This window comes from Myiozetetes cayanensis, unplaced genomic scaffold, assembly GCF_022539395.1.
Source record: "Myiozetetes cayanensis isolate MyiCay16 unplaced genomic scaffold, myiCay2020 scf13, whole genome shotgun sequence".
Taxonomy (NCBI): Eukaryota; Metazoa; Chordata; class Aves; order Passeriformes; family Tyrannidae; genus Myiozetetes; species Myiozetetes cayanensis.
The window spans coordinates 16,655,502-16,679,362 of record NW_026086937.1 but is presented as its reverse complement, the minus strand read 5'-3'; the positions used below and the strand labels follow the sequence as shown (position 1 = coordinate 16,679,362).

The 23,861-nt window shown below is 42.7% G+C and overlaps 3 protein-coding genes across 3 annotated transcripts; 2 read left to right on the top strand and 1 right to left on the bottom strand.

The window, feature by feature from the left end:
- The first annotated feature begins 3,579 nt into the window (after positions 1–3,579).
- Positions 3,580–13,201, top strand: ACTL6A (actin like 6A). The gene is made up of 14 exons (XM_050308420.1): positions 3,580–3,641; positions 4,408–4,484; positions 4,680–4,854; positions 5,211–5,311; positions 6,546–6,643; positions 7,321–7,415; positions 7,687–7,793; positions 7,879–7,968; positions 8,153–8,214; positions 8,533–8,647; positions 8,991–9,071; positions 10,112–10,207; positions 11,239–11,325; positions 11,923–13,201. The coding sequence occupies exons 1-14, from the start codon at positions 3,617–3,619 to the stop codon at positions 12,001–12,003; spliced, it is 1,290 nt and encodes a 429-aa protein (XP_050164377.1). The 5' UTR covers positions 3,580–3,616; the 3' UTR covers positions 12,004–13,201.
- An 896-nt stretch (positions 13,202–14,097) lies between these two features.
- On the bottom strand, positions 14,098–19,188 carry MRPL47 (mitochondrial ribosomal protein L47). Its single transcript, XM_050308573.1, has 7 exons — positions 19,075–19,188; positions 18,233–18,378; positions 17,623–17,683; positions 16,754–16,850; positions 16,113–16,243; positions 14,689–14,784; positions 14,098–14,396 (listed from the first exon to the last, which is right to left on the bottom strand). Exons 1-7 carry the CDS (start codon positions 19,158–19,160, stop codon positions 14,279–14,281), a joined length of 735 nt encoding a protein of 244 aa, XP_050164530.1. The 5' UTR covers positions 19,161–19,188; the 3' UTR covers positions 14,098–14,278.
- A 241-nt stretch (positions 19,189–19,429) lies between these two features.
- Positions 19,430–23,598, top strand: NDUFB5 (NADH:ubiquinone oxidoreductase subunit B5). Its single transcript, XM_050308498.1, is given in 7 exon segments — positions 19,430–19,540; positions 19,543–19,561; positions 20,029–20,117; positions 20,999–21,065; positions 21,817–21,878; positions 22,651–22,757; positions 23,352–23,598. Coding segments are annotated over 7 exon segments (576 nt in total). The 3' UTR covers positions 23,473–23,598.
- The last annotated feature ends 263 nt before the right edge of the window (positions 23,599–23,861 follow it).

The following is a 23,861-nucleotide window of genomic DNA, read 5'->3' as shown; positions in this document are numbered from 1 at the left end:
AAAGCAACAGCCCATCAACCACCCCATGGGGAAGCGCAGCTTGTTGAGAAACAAAAAATCATTTTTGTTCAGTTTTGGCTTGACATATGCATCACTTTCTACATTGCTTTATGTTACTAAAAAGGTGAATGTACTTGCTTGAAACAATTACATCTTAGTGAAGTTTTAGAAACCTTAAAGCAATAATTTGGGAACTTCACTTTCTCCAGACTATCACTGATGAAATTAACTTTTGCTTGTGAGTAAGCATCAGTATTTGGTGCCTTGGTTCATGCCTCAAAATTATTCTTCTCTTTATTCCTGAGGACAATTTCTGTTCATATCTGGCTCTAGAGTTATTATATACAATGTCACATACAGTAAATAGGTATGTGAAATTCCCATGAAAACCAAAGAGTGTGCATTATACCTGCACCTGAAACTCCTGGCAAGATATTCCAGCCACGTGTACCAATATGGGAAACTAGATAAAGTACAGTCATTGTTTCTATCTACTTTGATTTTACAATCCTTGCCTCTGAGAAAACTAAGCAGAAATACTTAAACCTTCCCAGAAAACATCTGGATGCATTATGGTCAGCGGTAAAACTTTAGATTTCACCTGCTCTTATGCAAACATAGGATGATGTGCAGGAATTCACTAAAATAATCCAAAATTTAAGCAAGGCTGGACTCTGCTGGAAATAGACACCTGCAGTCTATTTCCCTTGTGCGCTGAGCCTTGTAGGGTTATTCACACTGCAAGTTCAAGGCAGAGAAAAGTAAGACCTGGAGAGTTGTCAGTCTAAATTTCCTTCCCCTTATCCTCCAGGCTTCTTGAGGATTACACGGATTTGGCTTTATTTCCTTATGCTTGTCAGATCCCGAGGCTTCCCGATACCAGCAAGATTCCCAGTGTGTGTTACCTGCAGTTCTCACGATCGGTCCCCATCAGCTACTGGCGCTGTGAAGGTGAATCCTCTCTCCAAGCCTCACGTGCCACAATCCTCTGTACCCTGGTACACATTTCCTGACGGCATCACCAGGAACTCTTCTGTGTTGAAGAAATACTGAAGAAAAATAAAGCAACCGAATGCTGTGTTAGTTTCTGGCTTGCAGATCAGCCACAGGCAGCTCTTGTGCAGTGAGCAGGATCTGGCTTAAAGTGTCAATTATCACACTGAATCAATACATGAATACAATGAATCATTACTACAAAATAAAGTACAAGCAGGAGCTAAATGAAGATCCTCTGGCACAGTAATTCCAAATTTTCTAAACCACTTTTCCCCTCTGCAATTAATTCCTCCTCCTCAAACAGCTCTACCTTGAGTATTAGTGCCACATACTGGAAATCATGATAGCATACTAACTTCATACTGGAAATTATGATAACACGCTAACTTTAAGATTCCATAATACAAAACCCAGGTGCACTGACTTTATGATGTATAGTTCATGAAACTGCAGGATTTAAATGCTAGCATCGATATGCTGTAGTTGTAGTGTACTGTAACTTATATAGAAAAATTAATTTCTTAATTGCAGGATAAAACTATGAAGTTTGGTCATTAAAGAACCAGAGAGTCAGACTGTATCAAATTAAATTCCTCACTCTTGAGAGTTAGTAAATCAAATCACCTCCTTGTAACTGTCATAATTGTGCTTGAAAACCCTCACAACTGTTGCCCCTTGGAACTGTTGGATTTTACTATTTTTCCTATGTTTTCACACCTTCACCCTTAGAAGGGAACTGCTGGTCACCAGCCCAGCATTAACTGAAGCATGTTGGGAGCTGCAGTCCAAACACACACATCCAGGCTGATTTTCTCCTTCACCAGCATAAATTTTGTTGACGTTTTCAATAGTTAGATCTATTTTCAACAGCTTTACAAACTTCCTGCATAAAACTACTGGGTACACCAAATGTCAATTTTATCTCTCTTCTTACCTCTCTGATTAAACTCAGTGTAAATAAGGAGGTATAATTGAAATTTAAGTCACAAGTTAGACAAAAAACAAAGCTTTGTAGGAAGTTCTGAACTCCCTATCAAAATAAGACAAAGCGAGCTCACACCACTGATTTTTGTCTTAGGATGAAAATTAAAGAAACATTTTTTTTATTATTTACAGTCAAATAAGTAATTGCTATTAAGATAATTTTGCTATGTTGCATTTTATAGGCAAACATAGAGGTAATAAAATATTCTATTAGGTTGACTAAATCGAGTCACATTAAAAGAACACTCAGTTCCTCAGCCCCTCCAAAAAAACCCTACTTCATATAAGAATTGAAAAAGGTGCATACCAGGAACACTTGCCCTTTAAGCCAATCCCCCTCTTCTCCAGCTAGAATTTTAGGCTTCTCTAACGCTAACTGCTGGTTATGCCTGAGGTCTCTTTCTTTTGTTTTCTTGAATTCCTACAACTTCATAGTTTCCTCTGTCTGGCTGTTCTGGCTGAACACCAGGTTTGGCTGAGCAGGCCGACACCAAACAAGGCGATGTGAGAGCCTAAATGACAAGTTGAGCTGCGAAATCCTCAGCTGAGCCGGCAAATCTGGACTGCCCAGCCCTGCACACGCACCAGCAAGGAACAGCACAACGCGGGGGTATCAAGATATACTTCAACCACATTTTATTCTCGGTGCAAGAGCCCAACAGATCAGTGACAGCAGCAGGGGAACCACAAAAATCACAGAACCAATTAGGTTGGAAAAGACCTCTGATACCGAGCCCAACCTATGACCCAACACCACGACGAGCAGACCGTGACAGTAAGTGCCACACCAAGTGCTTCCTTAAACACCTCCAGAAGCAGCGACTCCACCACGTCCCTGGGCAGCCCATTCTAATGTCTAATCACTCTTTCTATGATGAAAACCTTTCTGTTGTTGAACCTAAACGTCCCCTGGTGCAGCTTGACACTATGTCCTCTCGTCATGTCTCTGGCCTGCCTCCCAGGCTCTGCTCGGTGGTGCCCACTAATAAGAGAAGAGGCAACGGGTAGAAACTGATGCACAGGAAGTTCCACCTGAACAGGAGGAAGAACTTCGTTCCCGTGCAGTAACTGGGCGCTGCAGCAGGTTGCCCGGGCAGGGTGTGGAGTCTCCCTCACTCTGGAAGATATCCCAGAATCGCCTGGACGCAATCCTGTGCCACGTGCTCTGGGACGACCCTGCCGGAGAAGGGAGGTTGGGCCAGGTGACCCACTGTGCTCCCTTCCACCCTGACCCGTTCTGTGACTCTGTGATTCCCCCGCACCGTTCCCCACCTCACCTCTCCCTCCCCTCACGCTCCCCCTCCCCGCCCGCCTCTCCCCTCACACCGCCCCCCACTGCCCTGCCCGCCCTCCGCGTCCCGCCTCCGGATTGGCTGCCCGCGAGCACAGCCCCGCCTCCCCCGGGCCGCGATTGGCCCGCTGTGCCCGCGCGGCGCTGCCATTGGCGGGCGGGCGCTCGGCGCTGCGGGTCGGGCCGGGCCGCGGGCGGGAGCGCGGCCGCGGCGCTTTTGTTGCCGGGTCGGCGGCGGGAGGAGCGGGCGGGGAGCGCGGGGGGCCCGCGGACACCGGGCCGGGCGGGTAGCGGGGTCGGGCGGCGCGGGTTCGGTGGACGGCGGGGCCGGGCCCAGCGGCAGCCATGAGCGGCGGCGTGTACGGGGGAGGTGAGTCCGGCGCCGCCCTCCCCTCCCCCGCCCCGCGAGGCGGCGCGTGCGGCTCCCCCGGGCGCTTCCCGCCTCCCTCAGCCCGGCCCGGAGCCCTCACGGCTGCTCCGCGTCCCACCCGTGAGGGGCAGGCGGCGGCGGGGGCCTTGTTCGTGTCCTTCTGGGCCGAGGTTCCTTCCCCCCGACACCATCCGGGCCGCGGCCTGGGGCAGGATCGGCGATATTCGGGGGCCGGGGAAGGTCCCGGTGCTTCGGGACCCGGGTGTGGGTCCCCCCGTGGGCTCCGGGGTCTGGGGATTGGTTTCAGACAGGTTTTTGCCTTAGGGAGCCCAGGGGTCAGCGGGGATCGGGACCCGCAGGAGTGAGGGCGCTTCGTGCTGTGGCCCCTTCGCTCGCACAGTCGCTGTTTCCAGTCCCACCTTCCTCATCCCGATCCCCCCCGGGATCTCCGGGCTCGCCCGGCTTCATATGGCTGCTGAGTTACAACTTGGAAGCTTTATTTTGTGATCTGTTTAGATGCAACCACGTTCTCCCTCGTCTATTAAAATTCCCCTTTTACTCACACGAGAGGAAGGGGTTGCAGTCCAAGCCCGTCTGCAGCCCTCCAGTAGCTCTCTGGTAACTGGAGTTCTGAACAGAGAAGTTTCTCCTTGCCTCGATCCCTTGACCTTTCTGCGTTTGGAGGCAAAGCAGGCAGCGGGCAGGGAAAGGTCAGGGTTGCAGAAAAGTGCAATAACCATTCACCATTTATTAACAATCTTTTCAGATGAAGTTGGAGCTCTGGTGTTTGACATTGGCTCGTACACTGTCAGAGCGGGCTATGCAGGCGAGGACTGTCCAAAGGTGAGAGTCTGTGTGCCTCGATGGAAATACAACGTGAATTTATGCCTTTGGTCTTGTTTGTGAGTTTCAACTTCTCAGAATACATTGGGTTTTGTTATAAATGTATTGTATAAGGGAACCTCTGAATTTATGAGCAAAAAAACAACCTTCAAAACATTATTAATCCTCATGTACTGCTTGCCTCTTGCCTTACAGGTTGATTTTCCAACAGCCATTGGCGTGGTGCTGGAAAGGGACAATGGCAGCACTCTGATGGAGATAGATGGTGACAAAGGCAAACAAGGGGGCCCAACTTACTACATAGACACCAATGCCCTGAGAGTCCCGAGGGAGAATATGGAGGCCATTTCACCTTTAAAAAATGGAATGAGTATGGTGCTCTGTCTTTTTCTACCTGATTTTAAAATAGCATTGCCAGGCTGCAGAAGGTCATAGCTTTCATGCCAACAAGCTGTTAAGAACAGATACCTGGTTTACAGATTGCATGGAATATGGTTGGTTGTCACTGTTAGTGGACTTTCACCGTAATTCTTGAAATCGTGGTAGTTACAAAGGAAGAGGATTCTGCAGAGCTGTTAAAAGAGGTTTATGTCTGCTGAGATAGCTTTTGACTAAAGAGCTCTGTGCAGAAAAAAAAAAAGTAAATAAATTGGAAAACCTCTATGTATTTATGAAATAAACCAAAACTTGGATGTAACTAATCTACTTGCCTCAATCTTGTTACAGTTGAAGACTGGGATAGTTTCCAGGCAATACTGGATCACACTTACAAGATGCACATTAAATCTGAAGCGAGCTTGCATCCTGTCCTTATGTCTGAAGCACCAGTGAGTAAAAGCAGCTTTGCATTTTGATAAGTCTTTTTTGCTGACTCTACAAACATTAGTCTTGGATAAGTGGCTTTTAGGTGACAAGTTTTAAATCTTAGCTACAGAAATGACAATTTTAAAATACTTTGCCAGATTCCAGAATAAAACCAAATCATTTTGAAACAGTTTCTATGAGTTGTATTAGAAAGTATTTGCAATGTGCTATTGTTTCTTACTTATTGAAAAGAAGTCAAAATCTAAAAAAAGAAATTTTACTGCCTAGAATAAAAGGAAAAAGATGTTTGGATGTCTTATATATATTAAGTTACACTTAGTAAAATGCCATTGAAAATCTGCTGCTTCATTCAGCCTTACAGCTACTATTACATGACACAGAATAACATTTATAATGGAGAAGTTTTAATTTTTCTGTCTTTGTTTCTGTAAGTGGTCTTGTAAGGCAACTGAAGTGGATGAATGCAAATTTCTGGGAAAATCAGTGGACAAGGTTTCTGTCATTTAATAACAGCATTTGAAGGGCAGATCTTGAAGTCAGAGTAGAAAAGGTAGAAATGCCATACACAAGTTATGCCTTTCTTTAATAAAATCTTACAAAAAGGATTTTCTTTTTCGTTATTCTCTTGTGTTAAATTGCAGCTTGTGGAGTGTAGATGAATTTGCAAAGGCTGTTTCGTATTTGATGGCTCAGTGGGTGTCTGAATAGAGGTTCCCCTTAACATTCTCCTTACAGACCTAATCTTATTTTATTGTATTGGCTTGGAAAAAAACATTTTCAGTAATGTTTTGAATATTTGAGATATATCCTGGCTTAATCAACTACAGTAGAACTGTAGACAGGTACCTTGGAAACTGGAAAATCTGGATTTATTTTCCTTCCCACTGGGCAAGTTACTTCATGCAGCTTTCCCCTTGGGAAAGGGCATGGTACTTGTTTTGGAGAGTTCTATGAGAGACTGATACTGGAAGAGCTGTAGAAGTATAAAGAAATCTCTGTTGTAACAGGAAAGGTGTGTATCACTTTTGTGTGATAGACGACCATTAATTTCTTGTAATATCATTGGAATAAAAAAGGTTGTAAAGAAGTAAAGTGCTAGAAATCTGCCTTTTGGTCTGATTTGAAACTATACCTGCCGTTCTTCTAATTATTCTTTATTGTGTTAGCAGCCTTTTAGTGTGCAAACACATCTTCTTTTTGGCCACTTATTTGTGGGTTGGATTTATTATTTTTTAGTGGAATACTAGAGCAAAGCGTGAAAAACTGACGGAGTTGATGTTTGAGCACTACAACATCCCTGCCTTCTTCCTATGTAAAACTGCCGTTCTGACAGCGTATCCTTCGAAGTGTTTCACTGCATGGGGTTTTATTCCTCCCCCAGGAAATTATGGCAAACCTATTCTAGGCAATTCTGAGTGTAACAGCATGTCTGACTTCTTTCAAATTGATTTTTCCATAAACATCCAAGGAGGAAGTAAACAAATTCCGTTTCTGAACTTTAAAGCATTAGAGCTCATTTTTGAAGTTCTCCCGATCTGACTGTTTTCCTTGGAGGCCAAGTCTTTCTTACTATTATTTTTTTTTTCATTGTATACCCTGGATAAGAATATTACAGACCTAAAATGGTGTTGTCCACACTAGTAAATGCAGCAATTAGATCTTGAAGTTCCCGTAGCCTTAAGAAGAATATTTGTAATTGTTTTAAACTAATAACATGTTTTCAGCTTCAGAGTCTAAATGAGTTGGGTGTACTTAGAGCTTGCTGCATGGTGTTGATGTGAAATCTCGCCTTTGTACATCCGAAGCTGGAGTTAGTTCACAGATGGAAGTTAAATGGTGCTCACTCTATGCACTTCACAGAATGATGGTACACACTGGAAAATGACAAATCCTTTTGTAGAGCCAAGGAGTAACACGTTGGGGTCCTCGTTCCTAGTTATGCTCTAACTGTATGGCAGCATTTTTTTTCCAAAGTGAAAATTACAATGTTTTCCTTAATCGTTTTGGCTAGCTTTGCTAATGGGAGATCTACAGGTCTCATTTTGGATAGTGGAGCAACACACACCACTGCTATTCCAGTGCATGATGGATATGTGCTTCAGCAAGGTAATAACTTTCATGGGTAACAGCATTGCAGTATCAAGGTCAAATTAGCTTGATTTCAGCTTGTACAGTTTTGTTGTTGCTTTAAAATCTGTATATCCCCTTAAACAGGGAAAAACCCTAGTGGTGTTCACTGATAAATAGTTAGTTGAGTGAGTTTATTCATGATTTTGGTACTTTCTAGGTTAGTGGTTTTTGGGGGGTTTTTTTGGTTTGCTTGGGTTTTTTTGGGTTTTTTTATATTTTTATGTTGGATCCCCTTTTTGTTCTCTAGGTATTGTAAAATCACCACTTGCAGGAGACTTTATTACCATGCAGTGCCGGGAATTGTTTCAGGAAATGAACATAGAGATAATTCCTCCCTATATGATTGCTTCAAAGGTGGGAAAGTAACTTTATTTACTAAGTGCTTTCTTGAGGAAAGGCTTAAATGTTTAACTGATGATCATTTATTCTACAATCCCAGGAGGCAGTTCGTGAGGGGTCCCCAGCAAATTGGAAGAGAAAAGAGAAGTTGCCCCAGGTCACCAGGTCTTGGCACAACTACATGTGCAATGTAAGTAGGTCATTCCTCCTGTTCTCAGCTCCCCTGAGTGTCCCATAAATAAGTTCTGTTTGCAAGTATATCAGGATTTTCTCCTGAAGATCTAGAAAATCTTTAAAAAGTTAGTAACAATTCTATAAATTCTATAAAATTGAAGACTGAAATTCTTATAACCATGTTATTCTTAATTCCACAGTGTGTCATTCAGGACTTCCAAGCTTCTGTCCTCCAAGTATCAGACTCAACCTATGATGAACAGTATGTTACTTTTTTACCTTCTTGTGGAATTAGTTACCAGTTGTGCAGGGGGTGCTCAGCCTGTTCATTGCTGTTGGCTGGTTTTGTTATGGAAGAAAATTTTGTCCAGGAACTGTTTATTTATGAAAGTAGGGATACAGCATACATCCAGGTGATAGCTTTTTATTTAATATTCCAAGGTGAGATCATTGTTATTGAAAGCGTAAGTCTTACCAATCACAATATTCCCATTGGAAATGTAGTTTATAACACTGCTTAGGTAACCTGACAGCCTGTTTACAGAGCACTTCAGTGTGTTGCTTTCTCGCTGTGCTCCAGGGTGGCAGCACAGATGCCAACAGTTCATTATGAGTTCCCCAACGGCTACAACTGTGACTTCGGTGCGGAGCGTCTGAAAATTCCCGAGGGATTGTTTGATCCTTCCAATGTAAAGGTAAAGCCACAATGATAGGTGTAATTGGAAGGCTTTGCATTGCTAGGTTACCACTTGGCTTCCTTTTGTGTGGTGTTCTTAGTGTTATGATGTGGATGTGTGTATTTGCACTGTGGAGTTCTCTTGGGGATGGGACTTCCCTGTCTTGTTAGGACTGGGCGAGTGAAGGGTGAAACGTTCCAAGTGGGTGATGACGAGCTGAATGGGAAAATAGCCGTATTTCTTCCCCTAAAAAAATGCCTGGCTCCCTCTCTAGTAATACTTCTAAATTCAGCTTATCGGAGCTTTTCTATGCCTTGCTCTTCTGAAGAGATGATGTGTAGATTCCTCCTTTTGCTTGCAGGGTTTGTCTGGTAACACGATGTTGGGTGTGAGCCACGTTGTCACAACAAGCGTTGGAATGTGTGATATCGACATCAGGCCGGTGAGTGTTAGTCAGCCCGGGAGGATTTTAAGGCGTAGATATTTCTGTGCTGGTACGTGTTTTTGGGGACTAGAACACTGTTGATGAGGAAATGTGATTTACTAGGATAATGGTAAACACACTAGAATAATTCTATAAGTGTCACATATTTGTGTATAGGCATTTGCACCATTACTGGTTTTTCTTACAAAATGCTAAATCAGAATTTTTTCTTTTACTTAGTGTTTCTATCTGTATTTAAGTGTCTAATGTGCAGATTTTGTGGCTGGCACTGCATAATGTGCCCTGGACTGGCTTCAGATGAGCATTTTATGTTCATAACTTTGACTGTTACCTTCAGATTTTTAGGCATGGCAGGATGTAATTGGTTTATGTTTAGAAAGTATATGGAATTTATAGAGAGTAGAAGGAAGAGGTTTTAAAGGAAAACTTTCTTTTTAAAAACTTATGTTCTACCTTTCTCAGGTGTCAATTTGAAAATATTCAGGTCTGATACAGACTACATGGGGGTTGTTCCAAAAATTTTTCCTCTTAAGTGGCACGTCAGGCAGGCTCTATAAGCTGGGCTGTGGTTTCACCACCTGAAGCATTACTGAGATAGAAGACTCTCTATCAGCAGGGCTGTGGGGTTTTCTTTAGTGTTGCATCCAGCTGTAAGAAAACCAGCACTTCAGATGCAGGGAAGATCTGTAGGTTTAGGGTTCTCCACAGTAGAAATTGTTCTGTGAAATCATTTAGAACGATGATAATCATTATGATGATTATCATCTATATATTGTGTTTCATTATGATGATTATCATTAGAATGATGATTATCATTAGATAATCATGTGGCCTCTCTCTTCCTTCTATAGTTTAATATTAAGCTGTCTTGAAATATTTTTAAGTGATTAAATAATTAATTGAATTGGGAGAGGTAATACTGTTTGGCATCAAGTGATGTTGCTGTTGACTACATGTACTTGTGTTCCATCCTCTCTATTCTGAGTAACAGCTGTTTGCCAAGTTAATGCTGTTAATGTTGTTTTTTCTCTTTTTAGGGCCTCTATGGCAGTGTGATTGTAGCAGGAGGAAACACTCTCATACAGAGTTTCACAGACAGATTGAACAGAGAGCTGTCTCAGAAAACTCCACCGGTAAAGCAACTCTTTCAGTTCCCACTCTGAGTACTTACCATTTTGCTTTTCTGCCACATAAATGCACAAGCATGTGTCATAGCCTTGACTGTGTTAGGAACCAAACAGCTGAACAGATTTCTGCAGGGTAAGAAATCTCCTTCTCTAAAGAAAACAAGTTTTTATACGAACATTTTTATACAAAATAAATTCCAATATTTCTTCAGTATTTTACTGCTCCACTCCTGCTTTTCAGATGGTGATCCTAAGTTCTGCAATTGTCCTTAATCAACACTTATTTCCCTTGATGGCCCCTCTTTTGAAGTGTTGCTGAGTAATTTGAGGCACATTCAGTCATTCTGCCTGAGGTCTTGTCACTTTGTTGTAGGAATTGTTTTTCCTCATTTCTGCAGACAGCTCAACTTATTCATAGACAAAAACCTGGTGATTTAACATACCTACATATCACTTAATGTCAAAGCATTAATACCTTACACCTGTGTTCTTGAAAGTAGATATAGCTTATAGTATTTCTTGAATTTTACAGATTCAAGCTAAAATGTTCTTGTAACAACTTTGAAGTGGTGAATGTTAGGAAAAACTGACAAAGGTAGTCATTCACTGCTGAGGAGGAACCCACTGAAATGCAAAGATTTTATTGCTACAAGGCATTTTGAAAACAAAAAGAATAAATGGCTCAAAAAAAAAATTAATTAAGTCCAGCAACAATAGACATTTAGTGCCAGTACAGTGTTGGAGAGGACAGTATATACTGGGATATTACTGCTCTCCACCTGCCCTATTCCTTGCCTTAAGCATTTGCTGCTGCTCCCTGTTGGGAGACGAGGTAAAAGCCACAACATGTCCTGTTCCACTGTGGCTGTTCTTGGATTCTAAATAGAGGGCAGATGAGCAGTATTGCAAATGTAATAAAATGGACCTTTCCCACCTGCATTTTGGTATATACACCAAGTTCCTTATGCTTCTTGTCCCTGAAGGTGACCAGCCTGCAGTTGGTCTGATGATTTTGTTTTGCCCCCTTTTCTGCTCAGAGCATGCGCCTGAAGTTGATAGCGAACAACACGACTGTGGAGCGGAGGTTCAGCTCATGGATTGGTGGCTCCATTTTGGCTTCCTTGGTTAGTAAACCTGGCTTACTGTGTTTCTGTGCTAAGCAGAACTGTCACCCCAAAATCTAACTCCCCATGAGTGTGTGTTGCAGGGTTTGTGCTCACGTAGCAATCACAGTCTCCTTGGCCACCCTCATGGTAAGGTGAGGAGGATCTATTTAAAAAACAGACATGAGCATTTCCAGTGAAAACATATCTTGCCACCTTCTCCCATTTTTAATGGAAAGGTGCAGGCTTGAAATACAGTCTTTACATGTATCTAGTAGGCCATGGAAGTAGCAAACATGTTTCTGCATCATGTTCCTGAATTTAATTCTACAAGTTGCTGAGTGCTGAAATGGTTTGTGGGGATTAATTTATCAGCGTGGAAAAGGGAGATTGAAATCAGCATTTGGTACTGCATGTCCTGTCTTGAATTTAATCACTGCAAAATAAAAATCAAGGAAGAGACAGTTAAGCAGGTCAAGTCCTATTACCTCAACATAAGAACTTGCTTGTTTTCCTTCCTAGAAAAAGCTAATCATGTTTCAATTAACTTTCATTTGTTTTCTGATTAATTTTTTTAATTGTGTGTTGGTTTTTTTCTTTTTTTTTTTTTTCTAATAGGGTACTTTTCAACAGATGTGGATTTCTAAACAAGAATATGAAGAAGGAGGGAAACAGTGTGTAGAAAGAAAATGTCCTTAAGACCTCTTACTGTGAAAACTGCTGCCTGCTCGGTGCTCCTTCTGTTTTATAGCTTTAGCATACTCAGGAATGGGATGGACTCTTTTTTGTAGAAAGTTTATATTGGGTTTTTTTGCATAATTCAAGTTCCATTTTAACAAACCTTAGAAATTTGGAGAGACCTAATTGGTACTATAATAGAAAAAGGATGTTTACATCCCTTGTAAAGCAATAATTCATTTAACAAGCATTTTATAATTTTGTATAAATGTCTATTTTCGCTAGTATCTTTTCCTGGGAACAGCTTTACAGGTTAGCTAATAGATAGAGGCATAACCTTGCAAATGCCTGTGCTTATTTATTAAATATTTCTTGTCTACTTTCACATACTAGTCTTCCTTGCTGGTACTTTGGCCTTAAATTGCTCTTAATCCTCTCTTAAAAAAATAAAATTTGGTCTTTTGTATTTGAGGAGCTTTGTGAGTACTTGCAGAGAAAGTTACTCTGTTGTTTTAAAAGTTGAAAGTTTGTATTCAGTGACCTAGTTCGGTGTAAGCTTTTTGTGTCTCACAGAAGTGTTACATTCCATTGAGTGAATGTTCTATTAAGCACTGGTTTGCTAATTTTTTTGTTACGGAGCAGTTTCATTTCAGTCAGCAATCACTGCTTTCCACCTGCTTTCTAAGAATGTATTTAATGCCTTTGTGATGTAGGTGAGAAGCAAAACTTGTTCAAGCTGGGGAAATTGAGATAAAAAAATTGCCTCTCCAGGACCGGGAGAACAGGAATAGAAGCCATCGGGGTGTGGCTTGGTGTTGCTGCAGGGAGCTGTAACTCCGAGGGGCAGCCTGGATCCCTTGGGGACTCCCGGCAGGGTCAGTAAGTGCCTGTGTTTGCTTGGGGAAGGTGCTCTCAGGGTCACAGCAATGGGGATGATGATTATTTTTTGTTGAGCAGGAACTGGCTGTCACGATGCAGCTCAACATTGCTGTTAAGCTTACTTTCATTTACAACTGTGTGGTGGTCTGTTCTGAGACACAGTGAAGTTTTGCTCCTTATCTCAAAAGCTGTGGAAAACCAAATAGCATTTAACTAATCTAAAAAGAATAAACAGAAAGTACTGCTACATTTTTATATCCTAAAAGACCTTCTGGGTAAATATGAGGCCTCTATTTGAAAAGTTTCACGTTACCTCCAAACAATAAAGTAATTTATCAAACCAGCTTGCTTGTGTCTTTATCATAACCAGGAACTGCTCTTGAGATGAAGTTGCTCGACCCAGATTTTCAAAGCTATTGATAAAACATATTTCTCTCTCAAAATGAGACAAACACTTTTGGAGTTTTCTCACTACTGTAAAGATTTTGTGGTTTTGTGATGCAGAGGAATAACTGAAGGTCAGAGTGATGGAAATAGATACTGACAGGAAACAGTACAGGTTCCCTTGCAGTATTTTACCAGAGTATATTGCTGGGCACACTTTCTTCCTAAAAGACTGGTATTTGTGCCTTTGGTCTAAATTTCTAAACAACCTCACGAGGAGGTGTAAAAGCTTTCATCAAGTAGGTGTTTCAATCCACGGAGAGGAGCAGTGGTACCTTCCTACTTCAGTTTCACGGAAAACTCTTGCAATCTTCCTTCAGACATTTTGCACTCTGCAAAAAAACACTGTACAAGTGTTTGAATTTGTCATGCAAGCCTAGGTGTGAGGACTGCATTGTTAGAAGTTCCCATGCTGAATATTTCATACTGTCTAAGAAGCCACACTTAAAAGCAGGGGAAGAATTCCTCACAGCAGACTGGAGAGCCTGTTTTCCAATGCATTTATGCAGAAAGCAAATATACCTTGGGTAACTTACCTGTAACTCAGAGAAAATGTTCAGAAAAATATGAACAGGGCAAAGGCTTATGTGAGGTTCAGATGCTTTCAGGTTTCTGTCTGGTTTTAATGCATCTTTGTTAAACTAAGCTGGGTAAACACCATCCCTACACTTCCTTCTGTCACCTGGCACTCTGCTGCCGCTCTTCACTGGTGCTGATGGATGTCTCACTCTTACAGCTGCTGGCTAACACATCATTTATCAGATGTTTCTAGAAACAACTGTCATGGTTTCAGTTAGACACCAAAGCTGCTTTTTAATTCCAGATAACATGTTTATTTAAGTCAAACGTGGTATTAAAAAAAAAAAAAGGAGGAGGCTCTGGAATGCTCAGTGGAGTTGTTTGTGGTTTCAGAACATGTTTTGTGTTCAGTCACAGACACCTGACCACTTGCTTGCAGGGCTCTTCCAGCAAGTTACTGGCTCTGAGACTTCAGAGCGAGGTGAGGGAACTTCCTTTCCAAGACCTTCCGCCTCGTCCTCTCCAGGTTCTGCATTCTTGCCCTTTTCCGTAAGAATTTTTCAATTCTGAGTCTAAAACAGAGAAGTGGGTGTGGTTAATTAATTTCCACACAGCTTGTGACCTTCACAAGCTCGCCCCCTTAATCAGACAGAGGCTCTTGGCAATTAACAGCTTCAGAATTCATTTGCTACAAAGCAATTCTTTTGCTTTCTGCTTTTGAATTGTACAGAAATTCCACCTCTGGTAGACCTTTGGTAGTCTGCATGTGAAGATTACTACTATTTTTTATCTTGTAAAGTGGAATAAGGAGGACCGAAGAACAGAACAGAAAATAACCTTCAATGTCAAAGAAATATCTTTTACCTGATGAAGTTATTCACATGAGGTAAGTAATAGAATCTCTTCCTTTTGTGTCTTTCGTTCAAGTGCCATGGTATCGGCCACTCCTTGAAACTGTACCTGTTGGAGACACATAAAAGGGGTTACAGAATGTTTACAAGGGTTACACTGTCTTCATTCTGGGATTCTACCAGTTCCTCCTGGGTTTCAGTACAGTGATAAAGTGGTCTGGTAGAGTGCAGAATTTGTCTGGGGGTATTTATTTCCAGCCCTTGCTGGCTTGGTTTGTAACAGCATCTCCTGTGTAGCTCAGCCTCTTTCTGTAGAAAGTGGTCTTATTTTAAAAACTGTAGATGTTTGAATGCTGGACCCAGTATAAACAGTCATTATTTGCAATTTTAGTTTAAAGTTACTCCTTCATAAGAAAACCTCCCAAAGCTGATGTGAACAAGCAGTGTCCAAAGAGTTTTGTTCCTGCTACATCTTTAAGTGCTGGTGTTGGAGTGTCCTGTCAAGTGCAAGTCTGCCTTTCCCCCTAAATACAGACTCTTACTTCTGTCCAGGGTTCCTCTTGCACATGGGCTGCACAGATGGTTTGTGCAGACTCACCTACAGACTCCAGTGCATCCAGAGAGTGTCAGACCTACTATGTGTATTCCAGAGTTTCTGCATGTGCTTAATGACCATTCCACGTTCTCTGCCCCCTCCCTGCTTTAACTGGGGACTGGACATAAAATATATGGGCAGTGCCTTCTTTGTGGACAATGTTTCCAAACAACGGAAAAGTCACCATTATTGTAACCTGTGTTATCTACACTGATTTGATCTTGTGTTATCTACAGTGTTACTGAAGAGCTGAACACTGTAATTAAGTGCTTCCACTGCCAATATGATGAGGGTGAAATTCTGGTTAATGAAATAACAGGTCCTGCCGGAGCCTTCAGCATCATCACCTGAAATTACAGATTACTGAAAGTATCTGGACAACAAATAATTTAAAAGGTAGCACCTTCTACCTAATAGTTAAATATCAACAACAGTATGGAACTCCAAACAGCTGTTTGTACTTTGTTGTCCCCGAATATGTGGATTTTGCATTTTAAGTAGGAAAGTCTAGATGGTTCAACTTGAACACAACTCCCTGGTTCAGTCATGTATAACAGAAAAGGTGTAGTACCAAACATCTTCTGAGCACAGAAATCAAATTAATATAGCAAATTAATATAACAAAACGAATTTTGTTATAATTAAAGTTTGCCATTGAATTATTTAGCATAAACTATAACCACATTAATAAAAAAGCGCCAAAAAAGAAGCACCTGAATGCTGACCAGAAAATACATTTGGTTCTATACAACATATGGATCCTTCCCTGATTAGTTAAGGATTTTCTGGTAGAGACTCACCACAAGAAAAATTCACACATAATAAAAAAAAGTTTTCCATACCAGAAGGTGCGTCCCAAGAAGTCGTGTCTCCACTCTCCAGGTACTGGCTTTTCATGGCCAGTTTGTAAAAGCCTCAAAGCAACTTCTCTTTCTTTCACAACCAAGTCTATATTTTTCATAGACTTTTCTACCTAAAAATGGTAAATAGTTTCAGGATGGGCCAACAAAAACAATACTGACAATTTAAAAGATCTCACATAAAGACCTAAAATTTAAAAGAAAAACAAAGGTAAAACACACTAGTGCTTTAAAAACCTCACTTGAGAGCAGGACAGATACAAAATAACTGATGGTCTGATGTTTGTTTAAAGATGCTGGAAGTACAGAAAGCTCTGAGGCAGGGGTGGGAAGGGGTAGGGAAGCAAACAGAAGATTTGCTGTATGTATTTCTGCCAGGTGGTTTGTACTGGCTGTTGGTTATTTTAGTTTTCACTGTGGAGTCTGGTCCCAGCCCCAGTAATGCCCACTGGCTGATGAGAAAGCTGCTGTGACCAAAATATGACTTGAGCAGTGTTTGTGCATATACTAAAATCAGGGAAATGATGTAAAGAAAAGGTCTTTAACCAATCTACAAACACTTTCATCTTCCATTGAGCAATTTTACTTAAGAGTTGTATTTTTCTGTAGCATGAACAAATTACCTTTTCTAACCGTTCTGGGCTTGGCATAGGCTTGAGCTGTCGTTTTGCTTCTTGCTGTAGAGTTAAAAGCATGTTTCTTTCTTTCAGCAGGACATACCTAGGTCAGAGAGCACAGTAACTCAAAAATGACTTCTGGACACCTTAGCAGTTATTCACTTACTATCCTGTTGGATAGAGCACAGGAAAATCCCAACTCCTACACCTGCTGCTTCATATGAAGAAGCAAAAAGGTCCTGAGCAATTGGAGAAAGCCCAGAAGAGGTGGAGAGGGGAGGGCAGACACAAAAGGAGAGGATGAGGGAGACAGGTTTACTTAGCCTGGAATAAAGGCGGCTTGGGAGGGAAGACAGCAATAAGTTGTCTTCCCCTACCTGGACAGAGCCAGATTCTTCTTACAGGTGCACAGCAAAAGGACCAGATACAGCAAGAACAAACTCTTCACAGGAATAATTAAGTGCTATTTTAGCCATGGCACTGCCTGGAGTGGTGATACAACCTCCAGCCTCAGAGACTGTCAAGATCAGTATAAACACAGACCTGAGCACTCTGATCTAACACCCTGCCTGGCCCCACCAGAAGGCACTTGAAACCAACTCTGTCCAATTCAAACAACCCCCAGAGGGTTCAGATTCAGCATCTTCATCCCAAACCTTTGTCCCAGACACAGCTATCCCACAGCCAGCTGCAGCAGAGCTTCTGTGTTCTGAGCAGGGCCAGAACTGGGGCTGTTCCAATCCCCCAGCAGGCTGGAGCCTGCAGAGCTGGGGGGCAGACTGAAGTTATGGCTCATAAGTTCACCAGCCACATTTTAATAAAAAGTACAGAGCTGCTTTGAAAGAAGGGAAACTTCTTCACTAAAACTTACTTACCAGAGTTTGTGCAAGTCTTCACTGCTCTTGCCCCTCAGCTGCTTTATGTTCCATGCCTCCCCTGTAAAAAATAAAAATAAACAGAAACAAACCCCAGTGACTTAAAAGGACAAAGCTCTCTTATTCTGAAAAAGAAAAAAATGTGCTTCTATTAGCAGGCTCAGCTGAATCAACAGAACAAGGATCATTTAAAAAAAAAATACTACCACTTGGAAAGCTATCCTTGGTGATATTCAGCTTTGCTTTGTTTATTGGTGTTTCCAACAGCCTGGTCACAGGGAAAGCTCTAAGATGAATCTACATTGAATTACTTTTGTTCCATAGGACCATACATTTCACCAAAGAACATCTCTTCTGTGACACACCCTTGCTTCAGAGCAAGGCAGAGGGTTTACAGCAAAACATTTTGCTGCCCAATAGCTATTTGCTTTCACAGACACTGAACACACACAGGAATAAAGATGCACAAACAGATGCATGTATATATACATTTAGAAAAGTAAGTTTTATGTAGCTATGAATGCTCTCTGACGCAAAACAAAACAGGTCAGACTTCAGCTGAGCACAAGTGGCTCGAAGATCACTATCAGAAATGCTAAATATAACTCACCAGACTTGACGCTTTTCTCTCCCCAGTTTCCTGGATCATCAAAAAACTCCTCCAGCCCTCTCCGAGACACAGTCGTGTGCAGGAACTTCACCTGATGGAGGGGCTCAGCTTTCGGCAGGTTCTTGTGGAACAGGTTCAGCGCCAACCTGCATAGAAATTAGAAGGAAAACCATGTATGGTAAGAAAAATAACATTCAGTTGCAGGAGAATGTTTCATTCACAAAGGCACAGGACCTACAGACAGGCAACGGGCTGGGGGAAAAAGACACGAGTTTTGTTATTCACAAAAATATCATCTCTGTGTTTTCTCCTCCCCCTTGTCTCATCTAATCATCTATTTTCTATACTCAGAGACAAATAGCAATTGAAAATGAGATAACTTCGAGCTATGTTGTACAAGAATACACCACTGAATCGTCAGGGTTGGAAGGGACCTCTGGAGATCCATCCCGTCCAACCCACCCGCCCAGGCAGGGTCACCTGGAGCAGGTGACACAGGAACGCATCCAGGTGGGCTTGGAATGTCTCCAGAGAGGGAGACTCCACGACCTCCCTCGTGGCCTTAAAGGCAAACGCCGCGAACACACGGTAAAGCACAAAACCCCTCTGGAGCGCCGGTACAAGGACTGCAGAACCGTAACAGGCACAGGGGGAACCTTCAAACTGCTCTCACAAGATGCCTGAGGCCACACACCACCCTGCAGCCCTCAGGTTAGAGGAGCAGGACACACAGACACCAGGACGCACGGACACCCTCCTCCCGCCAAGGGTTCTCCTTCCTCCCGGGAACCGCGCCCGCCTCCCGCAGTGCCCGAGCAGAGCCCTCCCGGCGCGGTGCGTACCCGGGGGGGCCCGGCCGAGCCCGGGGCAGCCGCAGCGCGGCCGTGAGGCGCCGGCCCAGCGCTCCCACCACGGCGGCCGCCGCCATCGCCCCGCGCCTCCCTCAGCGCCGGGAACGAGCTGCCCTTCGCCAAGATGGCGCCTGCCCGGCTTCACCCCGCGGCCTCGCTGAGGACCGCGAGTACTAGAAACGATCTGCCCTTTGTCAAGATGGCGGCGGCCCGGCTTCACCCCCCCGCCCTCAGTTAGCACCGGGAGCACTGGGAGAGTGCTGCCCTTTTCCAAGATGGCGGCTCCCGGGCTTCACCCCGCGGTGGGAAGCGGCGCCGCCGGCCCCGCCCCGTGCCAGTCCCCGCCATGGCGGCCATGAGCCGGCTGCTGAGGGCGGCCGCGGCCTGGGCGGCGCGGCGGGCGGGCGGCACCGGGATCGCCGGGAGCTCCGGGATCGCCGGGAACACCGGGATCGCCCCCGCCTCCCCGGCACCCTCGGTACGGCCTCGGTGGGGGAGCGGCGGGGCGGGTGTGCGGGGGGCGAGGTGACCTTGGGGAGCGGGCAGGAGGCCGCGGGGAGGGCCGGGGGCTGAACCGGTGCAGCGCGTCTTCGTTCCTATGAAAAACTGCCTTTTTCTGAGTAAAACATTGATGCAAATGGGCGGGATGCTGACCTTCTTGGCATGCTTAGTTGGCCCCGTAGGGTGACATTCAGTGGTTTACTTGTTGGGACTAACAGGTGGAAGCAGATCCACCTCTAAAGTTAAGAAAAAAAATAGGATCGTGCTGGCAAAATAGGAAATTAGTCCAGATGAATAATGATAACCTCCAGAAAACCAGCTCATAACAACTCAGCCACTGCTGTATAGTTGTTTTTTTTTTCTTTCCTCATGTGTGTGTTTGACCTTGTGCTGGCATAATCACCGATGGGATACACAAACATAACACTTTGGTTCGATTTTCAGTTCCTGTGCGACACAGCAGCAGCCATGGGAAGAGAATGTTTATTATCAAGGCAACAAGTTTTTATGATACTCGATTTCTGAACTTGTTGGTGAGTTAAAAACAAATTTATTGCATTTGGTGCAACACGTTCCTCGAAAATGGTGTAAGAGTGTCTAAAATATGATTTCTTATATTGTTGATGTGACAGCATCTAAAATGCGGTTGGCATTATTTGGACAAACAAGAATTGGAGGTCCTCTTTAAAAAGAATATTTTGTCATGTGCTGTAAAATCAGGGGCAGATGAATTTAAAAGACTGGCTAAATATCAAGGGTTGGGATAGGTACTTAAATTACTGCTGCAGTAGCATTCTTGAATTACATGTGGGTGTTCATATATGCATAACCCACAATGCTTTCCACTCCATCCTCCTTTTTGAAACGTATTAGTTACCCTCCTGCAGGGTTTGCCCTCAGTTACCTAAACCACTAACACCAGAGGTGAGATTTAGGAAGCCTGACCTGAATTTGACCCCTCAAAAGCCAGGTTTTGGGTAAAGCCTATTGTGACAGGTGACAGCCAATTTGATCCAACTCCCCTCATGGGATCAGGCTTCCTTTATCTGCCTTGCACAGCCACCAGAGCTGGTGCTGGATTATTGCATTGGTGTCAGTGCCTCATTCCAGGCACCCCAAGATGCTGGGGCAGCGTTCAGGGAAGTGTTGCTGTCCCTCCTGCAGGGACAGACCTTGCTGGAGAGGGGAAAGCTGCACTGAACAGGCTGCTGGACTGACACAGCGTCTCTCTTTGTGTGCTCTGCTTCAGTAATTAACTCATTTCAAACAGCAACGTTTACACACAACATCCCTTTCTAACCTAACAATGCAAAGCTAAGAATTATTGGCTGCTGCACCATTTTCAGACAAACCTCATCTGAATTTTGTCCGGGTTCTGAGTTTCCCATACTGTTTCTTTTTGTCTCCTCTGCAGAGATTCTACATATTCCTGACGGGAATACCGGCGGCGCTGTTCATAACGTACGTCAACATCTTCATTGGTGAGTGCTCTGTCGTGGCTAAGCAAAGTACAGTGAAAATTATTAAATGGGAACTCATCACGCTGGATTAAAAAAAGAAGAGATGTTTTAAGGCTCTCTCTTTGGAAGACCATGAAATAGGCTTAACAGTTACAATAATACTGTATAAGTGCATAGAAGGTGTTACCAATATATTTTCATTAGTTGTTGCTTTAAAAAAAAAAATTCATCTTTTGACAGTCTTTCAAGCATCAGCGAAGTTTAGTGAACACTTCATCTATGTTCACATGAGGAGTCTGTATTACCTTGCTTTATGTACTACTTTAACAAGACTGCAACTGTCACCTTTTATCCACCAAAGGTGTCAAAATTCTGCTTGGCAATATGTGTGTTAAACCTACTGCTGTAATAATATGTGACTAATTTAATAAAGAAATTAGGAAAAATCTATGCTTTCAGCTCCTGTACTTTAAAGGGCATTTCTGTGGACTTGATCCAAGTTGTTTCTTCTGCATAGCTGCTGATTTCACCCCTTTGATGTGTGGCTTGTGTACACAAGTGGCATTTGTTGTGTCACTTAAAGTCTGTGAGCTACAACATCATCTGTGTGTGGTGTGTCTGGAAAACAGCAAGTCCAGTTAGAGCTCACACTGAGGGATTAAGTGCTCTCCGTGAGAAATAATGACCTTTTCCTAATGTGAAAGGCAGAATATAAGGTACTTCTGAAAAATAATCATAGGATTAAATATTCCTCCCCTCCTTTCCTCGTCAGGTGAAGCTGAACTCGCAGAGATTCCCGAAGGTTATGTTCCAGAGTACTGGGAATACTACAAAGTGAGTGTAACATGTAAGAGGGTGGCGTGTTATGGACAGCCTTTCTCTTGATGATACATTTGGGAGGAAACTTACTTTTTTCAGCTTTATGGACCATGCATATTGCTGTAGGAAATCTGTTTATTGGCATAAGTAGATGCAAATGCTCTGTAACTTTATGCTGGAGCTATATGCCAGGAATTCATAACATGCATTTTTTTTTCTTTGTTTTTTTTTCAACATCTTAAGAGCTTAAAATGACATTCCTTTCTTTTGTATTGTTTGCCAGCGTTGTTTTAAAGTCCAATATCACACATGCTTTTATATCTAAAATTGAAGATATTTAAAGTCAGAAATTCAAGGCTGTATGTGTTTAATTTCATTGTATTTTCTTAAAATTAGTCCCTGACTTCTTGCTGCAAGCACTGTTTTGTTTCTGGTAGGAAGCAGTTGAAGGTTTGGAGTCCAGTTTCAGTGATTACAGTGGCAGTTTAAGGAACTTTATTTCAACAGAAAGAAAATAAATCATGTGTCTTCCATTAACTTTTAATCTTGCTACGGAATAGCCATCTGCAGGTTATCTTGGCATTAAAAATGGCAAAAGAAACATGGCTTTTTAGGGTGCTGACCTCACAAATAGTTGTACATGTTTTTAACTTTACTATTACGGTTTGAGTGGCAGCACTCACAATGTCTACGCCATCTTTTCAGGACTGTGAATATCCAAAATTATTCAGTCACGGTGACATTTCTACTTGGGAAATTCAAAAATCTCTGTGTTTCTATTTTCCAGCACCCCATCAGCCGCTGGATAGCTCGTTACATCCTTGACGCCCCTGAGAAGGACTATGAGAAACAGATGGCTTTGCTCGCCATAGAAGCGAAGAAAACTGAAATGAGGTACATCCTACAGCTGATGGCTTTAAAATACTGATGCACTCTGTAGCTGACTCTTTGATTTTGCTTAACCTACCGAGCTGGATGCTGCCATAAAGTGCTGTCCTGTGTCACCTGACCCTGAGTGCTGCTGCCAGGCTGGAAGCTACTGCAGATGTTGTCCCTGCCTTCTCAGTGTTAAGATTACCAGAACAGTCCAAGGGCAGCCTTGTAAAATAACAGGGGCTCCTCAAAACACTTGGTATTTATAAAGGTATAGCTCAGTCTTCCCGAGTCAGCAAGTGGACAGCTCTTCTTGCCCCTGCTATTGCTCACAGCTAGACAAGAGCCTTATGACAAAACTCCTGCAAGTATTTTTGTTACTCCTTTGTGAAACAACTTGAGTTAAAAAAAAAAAATGGAAGGATATAATAGCTCGTGTTGTAGTTGAACCCTTCACATTTTGGTATTACCTATGTTTGAGCAGTATTTATAAACTGTATATAAGAGTATTTACAAATGCTAAAGTCATTGCTGTGGTCAGTAATGCCCTGATGTTAAACATCAATACATCAATAAACTCCATGTTGAGTGTGTCTGTTGTTCTTTTTTTTTCAGGCTGATGGAGCTGGAGGCACGCAGACTGATGAGACACCGGGGAGATGGACCTTGGTATCATTATGAAACACCTGATAAGAACCTTGTTGACAATTCTATGAAATCCACACCTGACAATTAAACAATTTTGGGACAGTGTGCATGGTCTTAAATGCATACTGACAAATTGTGACTGAGCAAAGGAATAGACATCCTGCTGTTTGTTGATGGAAATGAATAAAAATAAACAATGGTTGTGTTGATTCCAGTGATTTGAAAAGAAAGTGTATGGCAGTTAAGCTCATATAGCAGTTAAAGTCAGCAAAAGTGCCTTATGTCAGTTGGCAGAAATTACTCCTTCAGAACATCAGTGATGCTCTGTGACCTAATACATTTGAAACAAGTTGATAATACTAGTTTTCTAGCATTTCTAGCATTTAAAGTTTCAAGTGAAAAGGAGAGGAAACTAAGGTTTTTTTCTTTCTCAGTGCCTTGTGTCAGATAATTAATTGGTGGAAGATGAACTAAGTA